The sequence below is a fragment of the Chiloscyllium plagiosum genome, unplaced genomic scaffold, assembly GCF_037043375.1.
Source record: "Chiloscyllium plagiosum isolate Xiang-an unplaced genomic scaffold, Cpla_swu_hap1 HiC_scaffold_3, whole genome shotgun sequence".
Taxonomy (NCBI): domain Eukaryota; kingdom Metazoa; phylum Chordata; class Chondrichthyes; order Orectolobiformes; family Hemiscylliidae; genus Chiloscyllium; species Chiloscyllium plagiosum.
Genome location: NW_028270141.1, coordinates 69326191 through 69350682, shown reverse-complemented (window position 1 = coordinate 69350682; position 24492 = coordinate 69326191). Strand labels below are relative to the sequence as shown.

Below are 24492 nucleotides of genomic sequence, written 5' to 3'. Positions count from 1 at the left end.
AGGGAAATGAGGTAACCTGAGAATAAGTTGATTGGGACAATAAAGTACCTCTTTAGTTCCCCTTTCAGGTGCTTTGTTTGTTCTCTATCTCCGTGTTATGCTTTTGAAATTCCCACACTGACCAACAATTCAACGGCATTTGGGTATATCCACCAATACTTACAAGAAGTTGATGCTTCAAACATTCAATCCATGATGTTCTGTCCAGTTAATCCTAATGAATAGGAACTCCTGCACAACATACCAAAGGTCATGTTGTGCAGTGGTAGTCTCCCTATCTCGAAGCCAATAGACTCTGGTTCATGTTCCATCTGCCCTGGAGCAGTGTCACAGCATGTCCAAGTAGATTAATTAAAGTAACTAACAAAAGACTAGACCCTGAAAACACTGGATAGCTTAATTATCCATGTTTTATGGCACGGTGGCTCAGTTGTTAGCACTGCTGCCTCACACTGCCAGGGACCTGGGTTCGATTCCAGTCTCGGGCGACCGTCTGTGTGGAGTTTGCACATTCCCCCCATGTCTGCATGGGTTTCCTTTGACTCCTCCAGTTTCCCCCCATAGTCCAAAGATGTGCAGGTTAGGTGAATTGGCCATGTGAAATTGCCCCATAGTGTTCAGGGATGTGTAAGTTTGGTGCATTAGTTAGGGTAAATATTGGGGGGAAGGGTATGGGTGGCTACTCTTCAAAGGGTTGGTGTTGACTTGTTGGGCCAAAGGGTCTGTTTCCACACTGTAGGGATTCAATAAAAAATAATTCTATTTGTAGAGATTCTATAAAAAAGTTCACTTGAGTTAAATTCACTTGGGTGCCATGGTAGGTAGTGACTCTGCTTCTGAACCATAAGCATTGGATTCAACTGCCACAGAACGTCTGGGTAGATGTAAACATGATAGGACCACACAGGTTGATTTAACTATTTGTGGAGTCTCCCTTTACACCTGCAGACAACAGCAAGAGTGGGAGAGCATCCTGGTCAGCCAGACCCATGTAACAGCTGCAGCACATCAACCTCTGTGTATTGAAGTATTCCTGCATATGCATTAGCCTTTTAAGGAACTATCAGAAGAATCAGCTTACATTATTATAAAACTGCAGCATAATCAGCAATTTTTGTCCGAAATGAGAAATCTTACTGAATTAATTCTTCATACTGCAACCGTCATTTATATTTTAACAGGATTATAACACTTTGAACTTTGAGGGAAAACTGAATGAAGACCACCATCAGGATTATCGCCTTGAGTACGGCATGGAAAACAAAACTCACACGATTATTGCTTTCTCACGATATCTGAATTCATGTGATAACAAAGACAAGATTATCACGGTAACATATTTAATTCTAATTTTTATCTATCCCACCAATGGGAAATTGTTGACAAGATTTTATATCTTTTCTTGTACCAGAGATTCCCATTTAAGATAGTTGCATATGAATGAGTAGGCTGTTCTTCATCTCTAACTTCCTCCAAAATTCAAAAAGATCAATGATTGATGTGACTGAAACCTCAATTTACTTGCCTGCCTCCTCCTGATAGACTTTCAATTTTTTGCCAAACAAGATTCCAGACACATTAGCCTTAGAAATATTCAAGGACATTCATCTTGAAAAGGTGATAGAAGCAGAGTTTCAAAGTCTCACGACTCTGTTAGAATTTTTTTTTTACTTTTCTCCGTTTTGAATGAGCATTTGTTGATTTTTTTTTTAAAAAGTGACCCCTAGTTTCTTGATTCTCCCAGAACAGGAAACATCCTCTCCATATCTTTCCTGTCAGGAAATTATGTTTCAATGAAGTTGCCCCGTGTTCCTTTAAACCCCTGTGGATATAAGGCTATTTGAGTTTCCTGCAGTTACATCTGTGATAATAGCTTCTAACCTTTCACTTTGACAGATATTAAGCCATCTGTCCTCCCTTTCTGAAGAATTAAATGACATTTGTTACCTTGCCATTGAATGGGACCTACCCAAATTAAGGAAGTTTTGTAAAAATGAATCAATTCTCTCATTAACCACTTAAGTAAAAAACAAAGTACTGCAAATACTGGTGATTTAGAATAAAAATAATGATCTGCAGACACTCAGCAAGTCTGTCAGCATCTGTAGGAAGAGAACAGAATTAACATTTTGAGTCTAAAATGACTCCATTTCAGTATCTGTTCCAAAAATGCCTGCTATTGCTTCCTTCTTGACTTACCTTTAACTTAAATTACTGATTCATTTCACTCAGCTTGGTCTTCATGACCTCATAATTGCCTTATTTAATTTTAAAATGCTAGTTTCAGACTCTCTAACCGCCTCTCTCCAACTCTCAAACAGAATGCAAAATGTGATCGTATTATGGTCGCAGCTACCTATTTACTATGAAGTTGTTAATTAATCTTACCTCATAATCATGCCAGATCTAGTATATCCTACTCTTTGGTCATGTTCAGAACTTGATATTTTGAAAACTTATTCTGAAAATATTCTATGAATACCTCATCTAGGCTTTCTTTTCCCATCTGACCTTTTCAAGTTTCTATTTCAAGATTAAAATTGTTGCTGTCCTTTTTGACAAACTCTCATTATTCCTTTTTTTAAGCTAATATCTAATATGTGGTTACTGTAAGGGGCCAGTACACCACTCCCATGCACCTTCATATAATTTTTCTATTCTTCTAAACCACTTCCTGAAGTTAGTCTTGCACTCATTCTCCTGCTTTCTCTCCCCATGTGGTGGGTTCATACTCCTAGTACAATTGCATACATTGAATAACCATTAGTATAAAGCTTTTTAGATTACTTATTACTACCAATGTAAAATCAGTGGTGCTTGAAAATCTTGTGGCATCTGTTTGTTTGTGGCTTTGTGCAGAGCTGTCTGAGATCAGTCATTTTCCTGTTCAACATTGGCAGAAGGGCGGGTTGCAGGAAAATAGTCACCTGTGTAGAGGCACATGCAAGTCTGGTAAGGGCTTGATGGTGGATGTGAAGGTTGACAGTTTGGGATCCAGGTACATAAAAGAGTGTAAAAGGGTTCCGAAAGAGGATGGAGGGTGGAATCAGGGACATGGAAGAGTGTTAAGAGCAGTGTTAGGGTTAGTGTTACCAGAGAAGTTGTGGGAATGATAAGTCATAAAATGGGGTGCCTATAGGGTGACATCGGTGCTGTCCATAAGTCTTGTCTATCTTGATTGTTGGCTTATGGAATCTTTTATAGGATTTTCAGTTTGTTGTTTTTCCAGTAAGTTACTATAGTTTAAAGATAGTGACATATGATGTTTTAGTCTAAAAGGTCAGCATCTTGCTCTGGACGGTCAAATGTTTCATCAATGAGTTGATTTGCCTGAGTCAATTAGTCAGTCAACTGTCTATATAATTTAATACAGTAGTCCCCCGCCCTGTACCTGCAGGGGATAATTTCCAAGATGCCTAAAACTGCGGATAGGAGCGAACCCACTCATTTCAATGGGAAATTTACCTCCCCAGCAGACCCCTGGTCCTGGTTCTGGAACATTCCATATAATATGTTTGGGCTGCAGTAAACTGCGGGTAACTGAAACTGCGGAAAATAATTCCGCAGATATGGAGGTCGCCCTGTAGTAACATTTGAAAACTTAGATCCCAGACTATATGCAAGTTTGAGAAGTAACATAGTTACTTGTTAATAGATTTCTCAACACCTTTTTCAATAACAACTCTGGTCTCTGGTATTTATTGCGTGGACTACAGTAGAAAACCAGATTTTATCACCTATAACTTTTCATTATTCCTTATAACCATAAGAAATAGGAATAGCCCCTTGAGCTTACTCCACGGTTCGATAGGATCAAGGCTGATCTGACATCCCTCAAACCTACTTTCCTGTCCTTTTCCACAATCCCAGATTTCATTTACTGATCAAGAATCTATCTATCTCATCCTTAACAAGGACTCTGCTCCCACAGCTCTCTGAGGTGAGGAGTTCCAAAGAATCTCAGCCCTCAAAGGAAATTGATCCTCAGCTCAGGCTTCATTTGGTGCCCCCTTATTCTGAGACTATGTCGCTTAATCCTAGATTCTCCCATGAGGGAAACATCTTCCCAGCATTCACCCTGTCAAGCCCCTTAAGAATCCTATATGTTTCAATGAGAACATTCCAGTGAGTAGAATCCCAACCTGTTTAATCTTTGCTCACTCATAAAACAATTCCCCTACACCAGGGATCATCCTTGTGAACCTTCTCTGAACTGTCTCCAACGAAATAATATCTTTTCTTAAATAACGGGATCAAAACTGCTCACACAACTCCGCTAAGGTCTCCTCACCACCACCTTGTATGGTTGAATGTAATAATAGTAATCCTTTCTTCTGAATGTAGTCCCAGATGAGCTTCTTTAGAATGTATAGAAGGGAGGGCCAGCTGATTCTTTAAATTCAGTCATGTCCCACAGAGCAGTAAGTACAAAAAAACCCCTCGACACTAACATGAACATGCAACAGAGTAAATACAAGGCAACATTGTTTCTTCTCCGACAAAATGAACATTCCTGACACCACTATAACCATCAATACATGTCATTTGTGGAATATGACAGTATTTAGTTTTTTGATTAAGCTGGTTCCAATAAAGGGAGTGCACTGTACTGTGAACTATTTACTGTTTAAATTTGAACAAAATAAAAGTGAGTGAGGCACAGTGTTTGAGAAGACAGGGAGTGTTAAATATGGGTGTGGGGAGGGGGCTGCCTCTGATGAGGCCAGAAGCTACAAGGTATTATCCCCAACATGAGCCCATACCATCAAAGCGGCTGCTCTTTCCAATTGGCATTTGCTTACCTCTTGTCATGGATAAAATGCCACTGCTGGCAAGCTGAGGTGTTGAGGAGCCGTTTTAAGGTGTCAATAGGCTGAAGGATGGTCTGACTGATACCAACTGACTATTATCTCTTAAAGTCTGAGATGGATGTGGAGGTGAGCAGGTAAACAGCAGGATGGCCATCTGCTGGAATTTGCAAGCTGGTGGGGAGCATAAAATCCAGCTCTATGTTTTAGAGAACACTTCTTCTTATCTAGGCAACTAAATATTATATTTTTCCCTGGATTAATTTCATTTTCTGATATGCATCTTCTTAAAAAATGACCGAGTCCAAAAAAATTAAAATGAATATATTTTTAAAACTGCTGAATAAAATATATTTTGGAATAAACAGGATAAATGTTTGGATTTGACTTGATCTTTACCTTGATGCCAGTCTGAGGCAAAGCAATAGATCTGCATCAATTTTATTCAAGCATAACAGAAAATGATTTCTCTAGTTTTGTATCTAGTACCTACTGTGAATGTTAAATAAGTAAGTCATATAATAATCTGTAGAGAGAAAAAAATTAGTTTGTGTTGTGTTTTCTTTCAAGCATATAAAATTATCAGCGAGAGTAGGCTCACCATTGGCTGCAATGGTGATTAGCAAATGGAAGTGTTGTGCCTCTGACCTTTCTCCAAGCTAACTCAGTCAATCCATAAAGCACAAATGTAGTAAGCAGCTGACAAGTATGTCATTTATCAGGTCCAACACCTGCAAAACCTTTTTCCTGGAAGATTCACAGCAAAATAATGGGACACTATTTTTGGAATACAGGATTTCCCAGAGTTCAGCCTATTACTAGGCCTCATCTGGCTATCTGGCCTACAAATAAAATCATGTCATTTCAGGGTGACAAGAAATTCCACTCCAGCGACATGCATACAGATGAATGCTTGTTTTCCAAGCTACAAGTTTAATAGAATTTGTATTTAAGTAAACAGATGCTTTCTCTTATTGGCACTGTTATAGATTCCTACTTGAATTTGTGACAGTTGAATGGGCGTTGTTGGTTGCTATTGGGTATTAGTTCTTTTGTACCACTAGCAATGTATGTTTAAAACCAGCTCTTCAACTATTACTTGCATGACAATGTCAGTGATAAACCCTTGTGCTGACATGTATGAGCCTGTGTCAACATAAGTGAATCAGGCAAGATAGTCTAATAAGATTTGTGCCAAGATCTTTTGATTAGAGGCAAAAAAAAAACCTGCAGATGCTGGAATCCAGAATGGACAAGCAGGAAGCTGGATGTACACAGCAGGCCAAGCAGTATCAGGAGGTGGAGAAGTCGATGTTTTGGGTGTAAGTTGTCTTGCAACTTTTGCTTTTATGCTCCCTGAACACTTTCGATCCTAAGTATATGGTCATGGCAGACTGTCTCTTGGTCCTCCTCGCATGTGGGTTTACCCCCATATCGGATGCTGCTTTGTCCTCTCATTAGTGTTTGCCATCCAGTTCTGGTTTAAAAAAAAATGGAGATTCATCTATTGTAGTTGGAGTGTTCAGCTGATTTGAATAGAAGAGCAGAAGAAAAGTAGTTGACCTGAAACATTCTGTAATTGCAGTGATAAGCTTGGAGATGGGAAGGGAACATAATTAATTAGGCAGAGTCAAGGCATTCATAAACCCTACCAAGTTCTCTGAAATATAATCAGGGAACTGAGGCTTACAGGTATACAGAGGAACCTCAATTATCTGAACAAGATGGGCGGGCACTATTTTGATCATATAATTGATTATTCAGATAATCGATTTTATCTAAACAACGGAAGCCATACTGATCTAATACTGTGCTCTACCGGAGAATTTGTTTAAATCTATAATTTTAATGAGTCTGCCATATTTGCAGTCTACAAGTTACAGGTTAAAATGATAACAACTAAACCCTTACAATGAAATCCCAGCATTAAACAAGGTCCTGAACAGCTTCTACAATCGCAAGACTGTTTACAGTATCAGTTTCCAGGAACTCTGTCTCACGATAGAAAGACAGAAGCTCTGCCTTGCGCATGCATTTACAGCCTTTTTTGTTTAATGAACAGCCTGGTAAAAGTGCCTGGAATACTGTAAAACACTTACTTTTGTAAAGGGCTGTGTAACAACCTTTACCTAAAAACACATCCATTCGCTGATGCTTGAGCTGCTTGTGTTTCTGTGTTTTTGCCACCATTTTCACATGTTCTTCAGTACAGGTAAATTGAATCTTTGTTGTAATGCTTTTGTGAAACTTGAAATCTTCTTCGGATAATCGAGATTCGGATAACCAAAGTTCCCCTGTGTTCCTAATGATCCTAAAGGGCTGCTGGGATTAACCCAGCTCCAGCTTCATACCCTTTTTTCATCAGCATGCATGACAGATGGAAATAGGTGGGTGACCTATTATTTCTTGGAACTGGGTGAGGGAGACCTTGGGAATGGGAGGACAGTCCTTTGACCATAGGCCATTCAGTGCCTGATAAAGAGACAGAACATTCGGCGTGTGGTCTTAGAACATTTTAGTTAGTGGCAATCTGTTGCTCTTTCCCAGTAACCCTGAACATTGGATGACTATTTAAATAGAAATAATGCCCTCTTGAAGGATTCAGTTGAATCTATCTCCATCATATTTCAGGGTAGTTCATTCCAGACCCATACTACTCACTGGTGGGGAAAAAAAAAGTTTTTTTTTTCTCACCTTACATTTGGTTCTTTTACAAAAACCTTTTAATCTGTGCCCTCTGGTTCTTGGTCCATTTATGAGTGAGAACAGTTTCTCCTTATTTGTTCTGTCCAAGCCTCAAGATTTTGAAAACCTACATTAAATCTCCTCTTAGCCGTTTCCTTGTAGATGAAAACTGCCCCAACCACTCTTGTAAAGCTCTTCTGCACTCTCTTCACTGCATTCACATCCTTCCCATGGTATTGTGTCTAGAACCATACATAGTGCTCTAGCTAAGGTCTAATCTGTAGGTTCATAGTAACTTTCCTGCTCTTGCATTCTGTGCCCCTGTTAGTAAAGCCTATGCCCTATTTTTTGAAGTCTAGATTACTATATGCTTTATTAACAGCTCTCTCTACCTGTCCTGACAGCTTCAACCACTTGCATACAAAAGCACCCAAGTTTCTTTGCTCCCGCACACTCTTTAAAGTAGAACTCCTTATTTTATATTGTCTATTTATGTTCTTTGCAATAAAGTGCATGACTTCACACTTCTCCATATTGAACTTTACCTGCCACCTATCCATCCATTCCATTAATTTGTCAATGTCCTTTTTGAAGTTCTATACTGTCCACCTCAAAGTTTGCAGTTCTATCAAGTTTTGCATTTTCTGCAAACTTTGAATTTATCTTTCTGCTCACCAAGATCTAAATCATTTATATTTATTGGATTTAGACTGGGAGGCAAGAGGCATGACAGATTTTTTTAAAATATTTTTCATTTGTCTTTATGTGGCAGATACTGCCAAGACCATGGTGAGAGAGAAGCATTATGGATACAAAATTAAGCTGAGGGATAAGAAACAATATATTGGCAATGAATATTTTTTGGGTTGGAGTAACATTTGTAGTGGATAATTTATATACACATTTACTTATCAGGAAAAGCAAGGAGCCCAATATCAACCCATGGGGAACTCCATTATCTTATCCCTCTGCTAATTTTGAATCCATGTTGCTTCCTCTGTCACCATGATCTGGGGGAAGTATCTGCCACATCAATAAAGGCAGATGCAAAGTATTGGTTTCACATATCTAACCTACTTCTTGCCTCGAAGTCTCAATCCACTGTTTGTTTGTAACTGGCCCCATACCTCCCTGTACTCTCCTTTTACTACTGATGTACTTACAGATGATTTTGAGATTTATTTTTGTAAGCTGCAGGTCTTTTATCATAACCTCTCTTTACTTCTCATATCTGCACGTTCATCTCTGCTTTGAAACTTCTGTAATCAATTTGATCTTCAGTTATGTTGACTCCATGATACCTATCGTATTAATCTTTCTCTTTTAACTTAATTTCTATCCCCTTTGTCATCCAGGGAGCTCTTGATCTGTTTGTTCTACCTTTTTTCCTTTTGAGGATATATACCTTTTGCTGTTTTGAAACCATCTCTTCTTTGAAGAGAGCCCATTGTACAACTACTGTTTTCTCCCATTACCTTTCATTCTTGTCTATTTCTCCCAGTTCTGACTTTGCTCCATTGAAGACTGATTTCTGCCTGTTGATTATTCTTACTTTGGATTGACCAATGTCATTTTCTACTGTAATTCTGAACCTTATGATACAAATGATCACTGTTCCCTAACTGTTCCCTTTACAGACACTTAGAGTCATAGAGATGTACAGCATGGAAACAGACCCTTCGGTCCAACCTGTCCATGCCAACCAGATATCCCAACCCAATTTAGTCCCACCTGCCAGCACCCGGCCCATATCCCTCCAAACCCTTCCTATTCATATACCCACCCAAATGCCTCTTAAATGTTGCAATTGTACCAGCCTCCACCACATCTTCTGGTAGCTCATTCCATACACATACCACCCTCTGTGTGAAAAAGTTGCCCCTTAGGGCTCTTTTATATCTTTCCCCTCACCCTAAACCTATGCCCTCTAGTTCTGGACTCCCCGACCCCAGGGAAAAGACTTTGTCTATTTATCCTATCCATGCCCCTCATGAACCTCTATAAGGGTATATCCACAAAAGACTCCTGCACTAGCTGCCTACCTCTCTTACCCTTCCTGGAGTTAACCCATCTATGTGACTGTATTTGAGACTTTCCCCCCTTCCTATCACTGCCATCCATCACATACTGTTGCTGTTGCAAGTTCCTCATCGCTTCTATCAGTCTCTCCAACCGATCCACTCGATCTGATAAGATTCCTGTCCAACAGCATTTATGGCAGATATAATCCGCAGTAACCCTTAAACTCTCTTTAAACTCCCACATCTGACAAGAAGTACATATCACTGCAAAGGCCATTTTTGCTCCTTCACAATCTACAGACCCAGAAAATAACACCGTCTTATTCCTCTACAAACACTGCCCCAGGTTAAATTAATAGCAATGGCTTATATTTTAAGTTTAATCAAGAGACTTATCTCCAAAAACATATCATCAAAAAAGAATCCACTATACTCACTACTGCAACCTTTCTCTTGGACAGACTTCAAACAACAATTAACTTATCTGATTCTGTGCTGTGAACTTCGCCCAACAGTTCCTCCAAGATTAGTTGTGAATTTCACTGTTTGTTAATTTTCCCAGATGCACTCCGATGTCCAACGATACATGAATTCAAACAGCAAAGGTGGAACTGTGCAAGTTCTTTCTCGCTCTCTCTCCTGCACTGTCCTCACCATGTGCTTCCTTTGTCTGCTCTTCTCCCTTCTAAAACTGCTGTTTGTTTTGACTTTTTTTTTCCAAAGTCCTAAAACATGCAACAGCATATAAAACAGTAATTGCTGCTCCTGGAATTCAAGGAAATCACCCCCAACACCTAAAATACCTCAAAAAAAGGAACAGCTCTTACAGCCAGAAATTTTTCCCTTCCTCCATCTTGGATTACCCAGAATTCCTTGATCAACTTGGCCACTTTGTTCTTCAGAACCAGATCTAGCAGTTCCTTTTTTTTTGCTCAACTGGACACGTGCTACTGCAGGAAATTCTGAACATGATCGGGAATGCCTCCCCTTCACTGTTCCTTACACTACCGCCATCCCAATAGATAAAAGGGTAATGAAAGTTAACCATACAAATATTCTGATGTTGACTTCTTTTTGTAATTGCTTTACACGTTTGTTCCTCTTCATATTTCCTACTAGGTGGCAGCCTTTAAATTACATCAAGCAACCTAGTTGAATGTTTCCTCTAACCAAATTGATTCAATCCTTGGAAACTCTGAAGCTTCCTCTTTCTTAAGGATTGTAATACTGACTTCAACCAAAAATGATTAAAAAAGAAGAAACTTCATTATCCAAAGAGACCCAAAGAGTGAAAAATCTGTGGAATATTTTACCAAGTAAATGTCATGACCAGTATAGACTGATTTAAGTGGAAGTTAGATAAACACATGAGGGAGAAGAGAGGGGCAAGTCGAGGGTGTCTGATGCAGAGGCCGAGGAGGAGTTTTGTACAGAATGTAAGATTTGCAATTGAATTGTGGCCTGAATTGCCCATTTCTGAGCTATATATTGAAGGGTTTTGTCTTCACACAGTCTACACTCTTTTGACCCTTGAAGTGAAGATTTTATATTGGAATATAGCAGATTGAGACAGTGACTTATTCATTTATCATTCTAAATAAAATCTTGTTGAAATTCTCAAAGTTTAATATGTTATATTTAAAGATTGATCTTTTTCAAGCTTGTATCAAGAACTAGCAAGTTTTATTACATTGGCAGTACTTTATCTCAGGAAAGTTCTTTGCCCATTTTATAAAAGTTACCATTCAACTGAATTCACTTCTTTTCCATATGGTGTGCCCTTTTCAAGTCTTGTAATTTCTTCTGGAACTCTTTCTCGCCCCTGAAAGAGCTATATTTTACTTGTTCCATGACACTTGGTTGTCTCTATAGCACAAGAAAAGATCTTCCTGTATTCACAATTATCCAGTCTCTCTCCACTAAGAACTCTGACCTGGACAATTGAAAAAGCCATTCAATTTTAACACTGAACAATTGCTGAAAATTATCATGGAACCCACAGCTGGATGGATGAAACATTTCTCATTTATGAAGTTAAGTGATTCATTACTGACTTGGAGTATGAAAGGAAATTCTTGCAGGTGCATCATGAATAGCAATTTTCTTTCTAATTGATGAATACAATCTTGGTACAAGTGATAGGCAAATTGCTCTGAAAAATTATTTTAATTGGTGATCATTAAAATCAACAAAAAATTTGATTGGAAAATGTAGCCTAAAAGTCATCTGGTCAAAGTAATTACCCTTTGGTTTCTCAAAGTATATCATGAAAAATAACTTAAGATTTTAAATCATTCTCTGGTTTATGATATAAAGTGGTGTTGGTCTCGACTAATCTTTACAATATGTGAGAGAATTTAAAGGATGCAAGTTTTTTTTTAAAGCATTCTGATAAATACAGTAAATGACAATGGTGAATGTTAACATTCTGTTAACAAAATGAAGTTTTTGCTGGTTAATGTTTGTAAATTTAGATCTTGTGTTTGTAATTTATTTGCCTAACTAGTCATAACAGTCTGGATTTACCCTATCTGTATTGTCTGGAATAAGATATACTCAATTCGTTTTACTAATCCTTTCATAAAACAAAACTTAAATTTCTTTTGTCTGCTTTTGTAACTTGTATATTTGCAGTCATGTTACATTTTTTTCTCCCGCTACCCTTTCCCATGCTAGTGCAATAACTAATTACAAACAAGCTATGATGTTTTAGTAACACTATGCATAGATCAAATTTTTTTAGACTATTTCCACACAAAATAAACCCTCTATGCCATTGTTTTTGGCCTTGTAGTTTCACATTTCACTTGCTTAAACAATCTTGGCATATTTTTCCTCTGATGTAATATTAGATATTTTTAAAGAAGTCAGTGAATAGCAAACAATTTGTTTCAAGTACTTATAATCACAAATTCAATTTATTATTTAACAGTTTAACATTTTACTTTATTCATTCCTTGTGATCAGGATAACACTGTTAGGGTGATTTGGGCATATCATCCTAAAGATGTGCAGCATGATCATCCACAATATCATTCATCAAACCGTGGGAGGAAAAGTCTTCACTTACTGAACCCTGTGGTGGACACTTCTATTGCTAGTGATGTGCTTGTATTTGAAATAAGACATTATAACGTGAGTATAGCTGCTGGTCTCAGATTACATTCCTAGGAAGAATACACATCAATATTATGAATTGTTTTTTTCTTTTTTCTGTTGTCAAAAAGACACTTTTAAACAAGAAAATATATATTTTTCAACTTTTGGACTTATTGTTCAAGACAGGTCACCATACCTAAAAAGGATACCACCTACTGGTGTCAAATCTTTAAACTGCCAGACCTGACCAAAAAGCATCATGTGATAAGGGTAAGCAATACAACTTGTAATTTAATAGAAATGTTTAGTTTTAATATCTGCAAATAAGTTGCTATTTAGATATTGTGCGTATTGTTGGAGTACAAGGAATTGTGGATGAATCTGAGAGTATTATTTCGATCTGAGTTCCTATTTTCTTTAGTTTTGTTAGCACTTGTCCCTATTCCACAAAGTTTTGAGAATGAAGGGCTTGCACTGAATTGTTTGGGAAGATTTCAAATAGTGCTTGGGCTTGGAGTGTAGTTTTCTGAAGAACTGACTTGTCAGCAGAAGATAACCAAATTAAAGTTAGATTATACTTACGAACCAAATGTTGATTGTATCTGATTGACCTAAATTCAGCATAATCACATTACACAGAATATGTTTGATCTTGAAAGCATTTCCTATGTTCGCCTTTGAAAGAATATAGCTGAGGTCTATGTGTTAGTTTTTTTTAAAGTACAAATACTTCAAAAAGAAATTCAACTAGGGCTGTTTATAAAGACAATTTTGGTATGTAAACCATCCCACAAAAATGGAAATTGGACATCAATTATTCCTAAAAAGCTTGAAGGTATCTCGATGTTAGATTATTATTGCAGCTTTTGGCTAACTGTTTAAAAACAAAAGATCCTGGAAATGAGTAGTAAGCTTTCACTATGAGGACATGACTTTTCTTAAACATACTGACAATGGTTTCAGTTCTTATTGTGGAACAAGGAAGCCATGAAAAGGCTTAAAATCACTTAATATTATGACATATTAAGTGCAGTATGGAATTTTTCCTATAGAAGCTAAAGTCCTCTAGTCCCATGACTAGCCACGCACCAAATGCTGGACATGGGGGCAGAAATCAGAAAAGGCCAAGTGTTTAAAACTTATTAAGGTTATGCTAACAAGTATTTTCCAAGTGAGTCACAGTGGCAAAGGTAAAGATTTGAAATGCTGGAATGTAAGAGCTTCACTAAACGTCGAAGTTTCAATTTTACTCCTTGGTGAGAGTAAGACAGTAGGAAAATGAGAGGGAAATCCACATGATATTGATGGAGGAAAGCCTTGGGCAATCTGAACTTCCAGGCTTTATCATTTTGGAGGTCAGGTACTCTCCCAAATTTGGTGTGATTTTGATTTGATTGTGGACAGGAGCAGATTATCAAGCAGTATGTCCATCCTAGCAGGGAACTGAGTAAACAGTCTGAGAGGATGCTGGAGCTTTAAGAGGTGTATTTTGTCCTGCTTTATTTTAAGAGGGAATTTGAAAGAGAGATGCCAAGCAATCTGTGCTAATGTAAATAAGCTTTAGGCCTTGGGTTTTTTAAAAGGTGGAGAGGGTGGTACGTGGATGGAATGAGCTGCCAGAGGAAGTGGTGGAGGCTGGTACAATTGCAACATTTAAGAGGCATTTGGATGGGTATATGAATAGGAAGGGTTTGGAGGGATATGGGCCGGGTGTTGGCAGGTGGGACGAGATTGGGTTGGGATATCTGATCAGCATGGACGGGTTGGACCATCTCTATGACTCTATAATAGAAGCAGCCTGGATGGGTGTCACCAACACTCAGATCAGGATTTCTAGTTTTTTTAGTTTCTTAGGTTTGGCTTTCAGCAGTAGCTGCTAGAGTTTTGAAGAAGTGGAAGCCAAACTTTCCCCTGTCTTGGTTACAGCTGAAAGGGGTTTCTCTTCCTATTACAGAAATTGTGAGACAATTTGTTTTCTGAATTTGCCTTTTTACCAAGATGTGTTTATGGGATGTTATTATATTGGAACAGTTATTTAGTAATAATTACTGTATCTATTATTCTGTTAAGTTTTCCAATAGAGATTCTAAAAAAATAGTTATTCAAAGTTTGTTCTTTTGTTGTATTTTAATTACAGTGTTTGAATAAATTGTGATTTGTTTAACATTTAACCAGTTGCATTGCATCTGGAACACAGCACTTTATATTTGCCTTTAAAATAAGAAAAAATTAGGTTCTAGACTACCACCTTAAAATATTTTGAGAGGTTCTGCTCTGTCCATAACAAGTCTCAATGAGCTGAATTTTGACAAAAATTGACGAAGTCCAATTTTGGGGAACTTCATAGAGAGTTTCTCTCCATAAACTCCAGTGAGTTATCTGAGGTACTTCTTCCCTGCTCAGCTCATTATGCATTCACCAAGCTCCTGTGGTACCATGCTTGAGTTATTGTGCACTTAGCAGTGATAGAAGCATACAATGAGAAGCTAACATTGAGAAATCTTCATGGTTTTTAGGAATAACTTGTGTCCAATGTCCCTTTTTGTGGAATGGTTTGGGTGCCAAAACCCCTTTACATTACAACCCTGGTTGATGTACTTTTTGAAGTATTTGTAGTTTTAAAAAAAAACGAATGCATAGACCTCAACTATCTTCTTTCAAAGACCAATATAGGAAATGGCTTCAAGATCAAACATATATTCTACGTAATGGGTTTCTCTCATTGACCCAATCTAGGCTTCCTGCCTCTGGTGCCATATTTAAATTCTTAATGTTGCTAGCCACAAATAATCCTTCACAGTACAAGTAGTGCAAGGGAAAATAATAAAGCAAAGCTTCTGAGGGCACAGGTGACATCTTACAGGAAATAAAACATAAATCTATTGTTATTTTACATTATTACCTGCATAATTGACTGTCGAGGTAAATATCACTGCAAGAAGCAAGCTGCAGATATTACCTGTTCTTTGTTCTACACCATGTTAGAAACCTCCTCTTGGAAGACAGCTGTTACCCTTACAGCTCTTCAGAATCCATTACATGCCCCTCTTTGCCTTCTCCAGTTGTACAGAGCAGAGCACACTAGGATTAGTCACGCTAGGTTCAATTCCACCCATGGCTGACTGTTTGCATGTCTTCCTTGTGTCTGCATGGGTTTCCTCCTGGAGCTCTGGTTTCCTCCCACAGTACAAAGATGTGCAGGTTAGGTGGAATGGTCATGCTAAATTGCCCATAGTGTCCAGGGATGTGCAGGCTAGGTAAGCCATGAGAAATGCAGGAGTAGGGCGGTGGGGATTGGGGAACAGAATGGTATATTCTTCGGAGTAGAATAGTGAGGACTGCAGATGCTGTAAACCAGAGTTTAGATCAGAGTGGTGCTGGAAAAGCACAACAGATCAGGCAGGATCCGAGGAGCAGGAAAATCGACATTTCGGGCAAAAGCCCTTCATCAGGAATAGAGGCAGGAAGCCTCCAGGGTGGAGAGATAAATGAGGGTGTGGTGGGGTGGGGCTGGGGAGAAGGTAGCAAAGAGTACAATAGATGAATGGAGGTGGGGATGGAGGTGATAGGTCAGAGAGGAGGGTGGAGGAAGGTAGCAAAGATGGTTTGCATGCCAAAATTGTCTTTATATACAGCCCTAGTTGAATTTCATTTTGAAGTATTTGTACTTTTAAAAAATCTAATACATGCAACTTCAAACCAGAGACAAGAGTCCTATCATTGAGGAAGACTGACACATGAAACAGAAAACCTTGGGGCTCTCTTGACTCCTCAATACGTACCACTGTGGCCAGAATCTTCCAAACACCTGAACAAACTGATTTGACCAGTCAATATGCAGATTAGCATCACCTATGACAATTGTAGAGCTCTTCTTGAACATCTCCATTATTTCCTGATTTATACTTTGTCCTATAATGAGGCAATTCTTTGTGCACCAGTAGACATCTTCCATCCATCAATGATCTTTTTGTTCCTTTCTATTCCTTATTTCCACGCAGATTAATTCACATTCCGATCTATTGTACCTCGGTCACTGCTCACCTCCACACTCATCCCTTCTCTCATTAACAATGCTATCCATCCAACTTCTTCTTTTGTAATGTTGAATATCTTTGAACAATGAGTTCCCAGTCCTGGTCACACTGCTATCAAGTAATCACTATCAAGTCATTTGTTTTTATTTGTGCTGTCAACTCATTTGTTTTGTTTCAGTAACTACATACATTCAGGTAAAGAGCCTCAAGCTCAGACATTTTACCATTATCGTTTATTATTGTTCTAATTTCAGCTGCATTCTTCTGCTTACATTTTCTGCCCCTACCTATCAGAATTTGATTATAATTTGCCTCTTTACTATCTTGCATCTCCAGTGTTTCATTTGTTCGTAATTTTGCAAACTTCTCTTCAAATGAACTGCACAACTACCCATACATATACCTAACTACAGCCCTACATGTATGATTCCCTAGGACCATGATCTCGGCCTGGTTCAAATGAAGCCCATTCTAATCGAACAGCTCTCTCTCTCTGGAACTGGAGCCAGCAGCCCATGAATTGGAATCTATTTCATGCACACTGAAAGAAACATAGAAAATATGTAGGAGCAGGTCATTTGGCCTTAGATCTTGCTCCACCATTCAATATCATTGTGGTTGGTAATCCAACTCAGTACCCATTGCCTTTACATTCCCTTTTATCACTTTAGCCCTAAGAACTACATATGACTCTTTCTTAAAAACACTCAATGTTTTGGTCACAACCACTTTCCTTAGCAGAAAATTCCACAAGCTCACCATTCTATGGGTGAAGAAATTTCTCTCATCTCAATCCTAAATAGCCTTTCCTGTTTTGTCAGACTGTGACCCTTGGTTCAAATCTCCTGGACACTGGGAACATTCATGTGTGTTTGAATGTTCCCCATTATAAACCCCTGTTTCTGACTGTAAGGGACCCATATTTGTTTTCTAATAGCTTTCTCTTCACATTCCTGTAAAAGCTTTTCCGTTTGTTTTGAATGTTCCCTTAAAGCTTCGTCTTGTGCTCTGATTTCCCCCTCTTAAAGCATTATTTTTCTCCCTTTGCTGGAATCTAAACTGTTCCCCCCAATCCTCAAGTCTACTGCTTTTATTTTTGACCAACTTTATACCTCGCCCTTGGATTCGATACTATCCCTAATTTCCCTTGTCACCCATGTTTCCATTTTATTTTTATGCAAGACTGGAACTAATAACCTTTGTGATTCATTCATGCGTACCCTAAATGTTTGCCATTTCTTATTTAGTTTTTTTTTAAAAGTACAAATATTTCAAAAAGAACTTCAGCCAGGGTTGTAAAGAGGTTTTGGCATCCAAATCATTCCACACAAAGGGACATTGGACACAAATTATTCCTTAAAAAAAAAGCATGAAGGTACTCTCAATGTTAGATTGTTAGTAGACCAGTCCTTGGATCTCAATTATTTACTATCTACACTAAAGACCTGAAGAGGGGAAAACAGTGTATTATAGCCACAGTTGGCAGGATGCAAACAACAGGTAGGAGGGCACATTTTGATGTGGACAAACTATTTATATCCTCTTGGAGATTCCACAATGACTGGGCAAAAACTTGGTAGATGGAGTTTAATGCAAGAAAGTGTAAGTTCATGTACTTTGGGAGGAAAAATCAAATGAAAGACCATTATTTAAATGGAGAGTGACTACAAGAAAATGAGGTGTGGAAGGATCTAGGTGTTCCTGTATATGAAACACAAAAGGTTAGCATGCATGTGCAGCAAGTAATTAAGAAGGCAAATTGAATTTGGCCTTTATTGGTAAGGGTTCAATAACATTGGGACAACTTGTTCCAAATATACAGTGTATTGGTAACGCCCCACCTGTAGTACTGGGTCACCATATTTAAAAAGGATTATTGGAATTGGGGGCAGTTTAAAAGAGATTCACTTAGACTGATTCCTGGCCTGGTGGGGTTGACTGACTGAGAATAGCTAAACAGGTTAAGCCATTATTAAGAGTTAAGGAGAACAGGGTAATCTTTTTGAAACACATAAGATTGAGAGGACTTGACAGGGTAGATGTTAAAAATTTGTTTCCGCTGGTGGGGAAGTCTCAAACCAGGGCAAGTTAGTGAATAAGAAGACACTCATTTAAAGCTGTGGTGTGAAGGAATTTCTTCTTTCAGAGAATAGTGAATGTCTGGAATTCTCTACTTCAGGGTTTTGGAGGGTAGACCATTGAAAGTATTTGAAAATGAGATAGGTAGAATTTTTTTGAAATATCAAGGAGTTAATGGCAATGAGGATCTGTCATGAAAGAAAAGTTGAGGCCTGGGACAAATCAGCCATGTTCTTCCAGAATGGTGGGAGCAGGTTTGAGAGACTGAATGGCCGACTCCTGCTCCTATTTCTTAGGATGCAGAGAAGATACAAGAAGCCCAGACTTTATCATCTTCAATGCCATTTATCCTGGACAAATTAGATATCTTGCTGCCACAGATTGAGAATGTCCCAGTACATTAGCACAGACCTGTGTCATCTGTTGGAGCAACATTTGTGAGCTGAAGGAGTGATTGGCCATCCTATACCAGACAGGGTGACAGCTGTGCTAAACTTTTATGCAACTGACTGCTTCCAAAGGAGGAGTAGGGACTTGAGTGGGTTGTCATAGTCCTCAATCAACATTTGGATTGAGACTATTACCAATTCAGTTCGTACCAGACCACATCACTTCATCTTGTTTCTCTAAGGTGACTCATTATTGCAGCCCAGCAGTATGTTTTGCCAACCTAGCACCCAGTATCTGGGGAAGAAAGCTAATAGCCTGTGCATACTTCACCCTGAAGACATCATATCAGCTGACTTCATCAACAGAAAAGGATGTACAGGACATCTGCGATCATTGGCACCATATCTTTGAGATCTGTGCCAAAAACCCTGGGTGCTAATATGATGTTAAGTCCTTCAGCATTCTCAGGTTCTTGCTTAATTTTGATGGCTGCGTGTCTTACAAGAATGGCTGCTGGGAAACATGGGCTATGGCAATACAATCCACACAGAGTGTGCTCCATACTCATGAAATCATAGAATCCCTACAGTGTGGAAGCAGGCCATCCACTGCTATGAATCCACACTGACACTCCGAAGAATAGTTTAGATCAAAGTGGTGCTGGAAAAGCACAGCAGATCAGGCAGCATCCGAGGAGCAGAAAAATCGACCTTTCGGGCAAAAGCCCTTCAGCAGGAATAGAGGCAGGAAGCCTCCAGGGTGGAGAGATAAATGTGGAGGAAGTGGGGGGGTGCTGGGGAGAAGGTAGAGAAGAGTACAATAGGTGAATGGGGGTGGGGATGAAGGTGATAGGTCAGAGGGGAGGGTGGAGTGGATAGGTGGGAAGGGAGATTGGCAGGTAGGCCAGGTCATGAGGATAGTGCTGAGCTGGAAATTTGGAACTGGGGTAAGATGGGGAGAGGGGAAATGAGGAAACTGGTGAAGTCCACATTGATGCCCTGGGGTTGAAGTGTTCTGAGGCGGAAGAGGAGGTGTTTTCCCTCCAGGCATCGGGTGGTGAGGGAGCGGCGGTGGAGGAGGCCCAGGCTGCATGTCCTCGGCAGAGTGGGAGGGGGAGTTGAAATGTTGGGCCACAGGGCGGTGGGGTTGATTGGTGCGAGTGTCCCGGAGATGTTCCCTAAAGCGCTCTGCTAGGAGGTGTCCAGTCTCTCCAATGTTGAGGAGACCGCATCGGGAGCAACAGATACAATAAATGACATTGGTGGATGTGCAGATGAAACTTTGATGGATGTGGAAGGCTCCTTTGGGGCCTTGGATGGTGGTGAGGGAGGAGGTGTGGAACGCAGGTTTTGCAATTCCTGCAGTGGCAGGGGAGGGTGCCAGGATGGGAGGATGGTTTGTTGGGGAGCGTGTTCAGTCTAGGCCAGCATTCCAGTACTGAGTAGTGAGGGAGTGCTGCCTTGTCAGAAATGCCATCATTTGTATGAGATGTTAAATTGAGGCCTTGCTTTCCCTTTCATTGGATCTTCCCTATCGACATGAAACTATATCAAAGAAGATCAGGGTACTATCCTGACCAATATTAAATCCTTGATCCTTGTCTTGTCATTATTTAGTCAGTCTGGGCAGATTGGATACCAAATTTCTTATTTTTCAACAATAATTACAGTTCATAAAATTTGTTCTCAAGGACTTTAGTATTTCCATTTCTTTTGTGTTTTCCAATTTGTCTGAATTTGGGGCAGCACAGTGGCTCAGTGGTTAGCACTGCTGCCTCACAGTGCCAGGGACCCGGGTTCAGTTCCAGCCTTGGGCAACTGTCTGTGTGGAGTTTGCACATTCTCCCCGTGTCTGCGTGGGTTTCCTCCCGGGTGCTCCATTTTCCTCCCACAGTCCAAAGATGTGTAGGTTAGGTGAATTGGTCATGCTAAATTGTCCATAGAGTAAGGTGCATTAGTCAGAGGGAATGTGTCTGGGTGGGTTACTCTTTGGAGGGTCGTTGTGGACTAGTTGGGCCGACGGGCCTATTTCCACACTGTAGGGAATCTAATCTGAATGATCACCAGAATTTTATTCCTATATATGAATAAGGGCCTCACTTGTCTTGACTGTGTGTTTTTGCTCTATCGTAAAAGACAGAACTAAAATAGTGGCTGGCCACAATGCAGTGGGAAATTTTCAAATGCTATGGTGGCTGGGAATGTGACGTTCAAGTGAAATATTTAAAAATGGTTTAAAAAAAGGACTTTCCTTGATGTGTTTCCAGTGATTTGTTCTATCTATATTACAAATTTGATATGTACCTGGACAGAGAGATGTACAACAAATCAGAACCAAAAGCAGTTGCTTCTTTGTCTTCATAAAGATGGTATCTCCCTCTGTCTGGTGATTGTGATACCCTTTTCTAAATTTTATTTTATTTTTGATTGCATCTTTTATGATTTTATTTTATCTTTACATTTTCGCTTTTCACTGTCTGCCAATTCAAGGACGATTCTTTTGGAATTCCTATTGCTCTCAGTGAATTAGAAGACAAGAAGGAGTTCTAAAAGCATGATCAGAATTGCCCTTGAGCTATGTCCTTATATCCCACTAGAGTTTGTATGTATTTGGACAGATCTTTTCCATTCACCCTTAATTCGGGATGCCTTTCTTCTGATTTGGAATGGGCACTTGAATTGTAATCTTGTGGTCTCCCCTTCATATCCCTTCTTAAACATACTATTTCTCTCCCTGAAACTCCTTACTGAATCTCCCTTCTTTTTGACAGCAACTTTACTGTAGTACTGTTTGAAATTTCCTATCCTAATCACTTCGTTTCAAGAGCTCTCCGTCAAGCAAAGCTCTAAAAAACCCAGCTGTTTGGTTTAGGTTTGTGTAGTCTTGTTGTCCTAGGTTCCATTTCTATGACTTCCTTTTATAGGTACTTTGTAAGATCCCTTTGCTTTAACTAACTAACTAGTGTATAATTGCCAGTCGTCTTAGGAATCTGTTTCAGACTTCAATGTGCTGTCCATTTAATCATATGATAATACTGTAATAGCAATGCCATGTTTTTAAAATATGATCAGGTTTTCCAGAAAAGTACACCTTCATTCCTTCAATGTTTAAGAAAAATGCACCTAGAAAGATAGTAGATGGGAAAATAGTAAGAAGCAACAAGAGTGGTCCAAGGTATTCGATATTTGTCAGTAAGTCAATGAAAGATTAAAACTGTGATACTCACCAGTTAAATTGAGTAAAGTGCAGGAGTACATAACATGAATATTACTGAAAAGTGAGACATTTTATTTCTTGTGCTCAAACAAACATGAGTGCCAAATTTCAAAAGATCACAACAATTCTTTTTTTGCAGGGGCTGTGACAATGTATTTCATGTTTTAGTATGTAGGTATGTGTTAAGTTTCATAAAAGCAAATGAAACACATGGAAGTCAGTTATACTTGAAAGGGATCATGTTGCTTTAAGAAGATAGCAACTAGAGAATTAGATTAAAAATAGTAGGGGGACTTACTGAGCTAGAAACTTGGCATTTACATGGTTAAGAATAATGACAGTCGAGAGAAATGATTTGTTTTGGGAGTAAATGCTAAATTAGTTAAAAGCATTTAGTGACCACTGAAAGGCTCTTAAATCCAATGATTCATAATTTCAAAGATGAAATTGTAAATGAGAGATTCTTAACCTAAACATTCGGTTAAAGATGACACCAGACAGACTATGTTGTCATTGGAAGATACCCCCCACAGCATGGAGTTGGGTGGAGTTTAAGAAGGTTTGAAGGCTTCAAGCTCTTTGTGTTTGCTGAACAAAATTGATTGCAGTTAAAGCTGGGAGAGTGTTGTATGTAGTACAAATGTTGCTGTTAACATTCTTTAGGCAGTTAGGACGGGAGAAATCCCTGGGAGCCATTGATAATTCAGAGGCTGAGGCTGGTATGAAAAAAACCCACACAGTATTTTCTTGTTGCTGTTTGAGAAATATTGGAGAGGAAGTCCAAGGATAATGTCAGCTTGGTGAATTTCGCTGTTTGCTAACAAGCTAGAAATGTGTAAATGCAATGATGCTGGAGTACAGGCTTTGAACTACCGTAGTGTGAGCAGCCATTGAGGTAGACTGTAGTAGAATAAGCTTCTGAGAGAATTCCAAAGATAGATCTTTGAGAGTGAAGAATTGAAACCCCTTGTAAAGGAGACATGGTTTCAAAGAGATTTGGTGACCAATACATCAGCAACATCTCAAGAGGTCGCTGAGAAATCTATGGGAATGGGGTTTGACTACATTTACAAATTGATATGCTCTGTAGCGCTCGAGCATAGATGCTATTTTCAATATTTACCTCCTTGGTTAATTCTTGATGTTATATTTATATCTACATGTTACAAATAGTTTTACTGTTCTGACTTTGCATCGTAATGTTTATTTCTATTGTCCACAACAGCAGAATCTTGTGGCTTTATTTTCTTAAAGTTTGAGATCCCAAATACTTGTCAATTCAAATGACAAACAAGAATCTGGTCCTAAGCCAGATGAATTTGACAGTCACATCAGGCATCACAACACAGAGGAAAATGGTACTGACAAAAGGAATATATAAACCCTGTACCTTTTCTGAATTACCCAGGAACTTAGAGTGTAGTTTCATTGCTTTCTCTGTGGAAATTCCTTGGCCAAACAAGTTGATTTGCCAGATGTTTCCTCACAAATGTTTTCTCTTGAATAGTAGTCCTCACTTAAAATTGTTGCATTCCTGAAAGTTATAAATGAAATGATTTTAAACAAATCAGATTTCCAATCAAAACTGATGTACAGCTATACAGGTAATTCTGCTGTAATGTGGTAGTTGCATTCCAATGCAACACTGTGTAATAGAAAATTGCACAATATAAATAATGGGGCCTATGGCAAAAATTGTGTTGGAGCGAACCACTGAAAATATCAGTAAAAATCAAAACAAAAATAGCAGTTGGCCTAATGCAAATGATAGCACAGGCTAAATAAATCTTTAAATCATATATTTTAATGAAATGGTACAGTAAATTTAACACTTTAACAATAACATAACTGACTATAGCACTGTACATTTCATGAGTCTCTTCACCAGAAAGTGCGCGAGCTGACTGACCACATGAAGCTGATGCGGAAGTCCAGTCCTCCTCAGGATTCTCCCCCATGGTTTGAAATAAAGTTCCTTCTGAAGGTAGACCACAATTCCCAGTTTCAAGCTAAGTTTCAAGGCTTGTGGACCTGATTGCATTCCTCTTTTAGCTGAACACATTGAATTTGCATTTTGCAGACAGAGGATCCTGAGTCTGGGTTTTGCTGTTCAGCTGGTGACAGGGATGGAATCGTGTAACAGCGATTGGGAGTTTG

At 38.9% G+C, this 24492-nt stretch overlaps 1 protein-coding gene across 3 annotated transcripts in view; it reads left to right on the top strand.

The window, feature by feature from the left end:
* Positions 1-24492, top strand: part of moxd1 (monooxygenase, DBH-like 1) — a 91380-nt gene that overhangs the window by 10054 nt on the left and 56834 nt on the right. For 2 of the 3 annotated variants that reach the window (XM_043683260.2, XM_043683269.2), the window contains exons 2-4: positions 1182-1331; positions 12482-12649; positions 12800-12883. In XM_043683260.2, the coding sequence (XP_043539195.2) occupies positions 1182-1331; positions 12482-12649; positions 12800-12883 (402 nt within the window). The remainder of the gene's footprint in view (positions 1-1181; positions 1332-12481; positions 12650-12799; positions 12884-24492) is intronic. The other variant, XM_087980171.1, reaches the window with a different exon arrangement.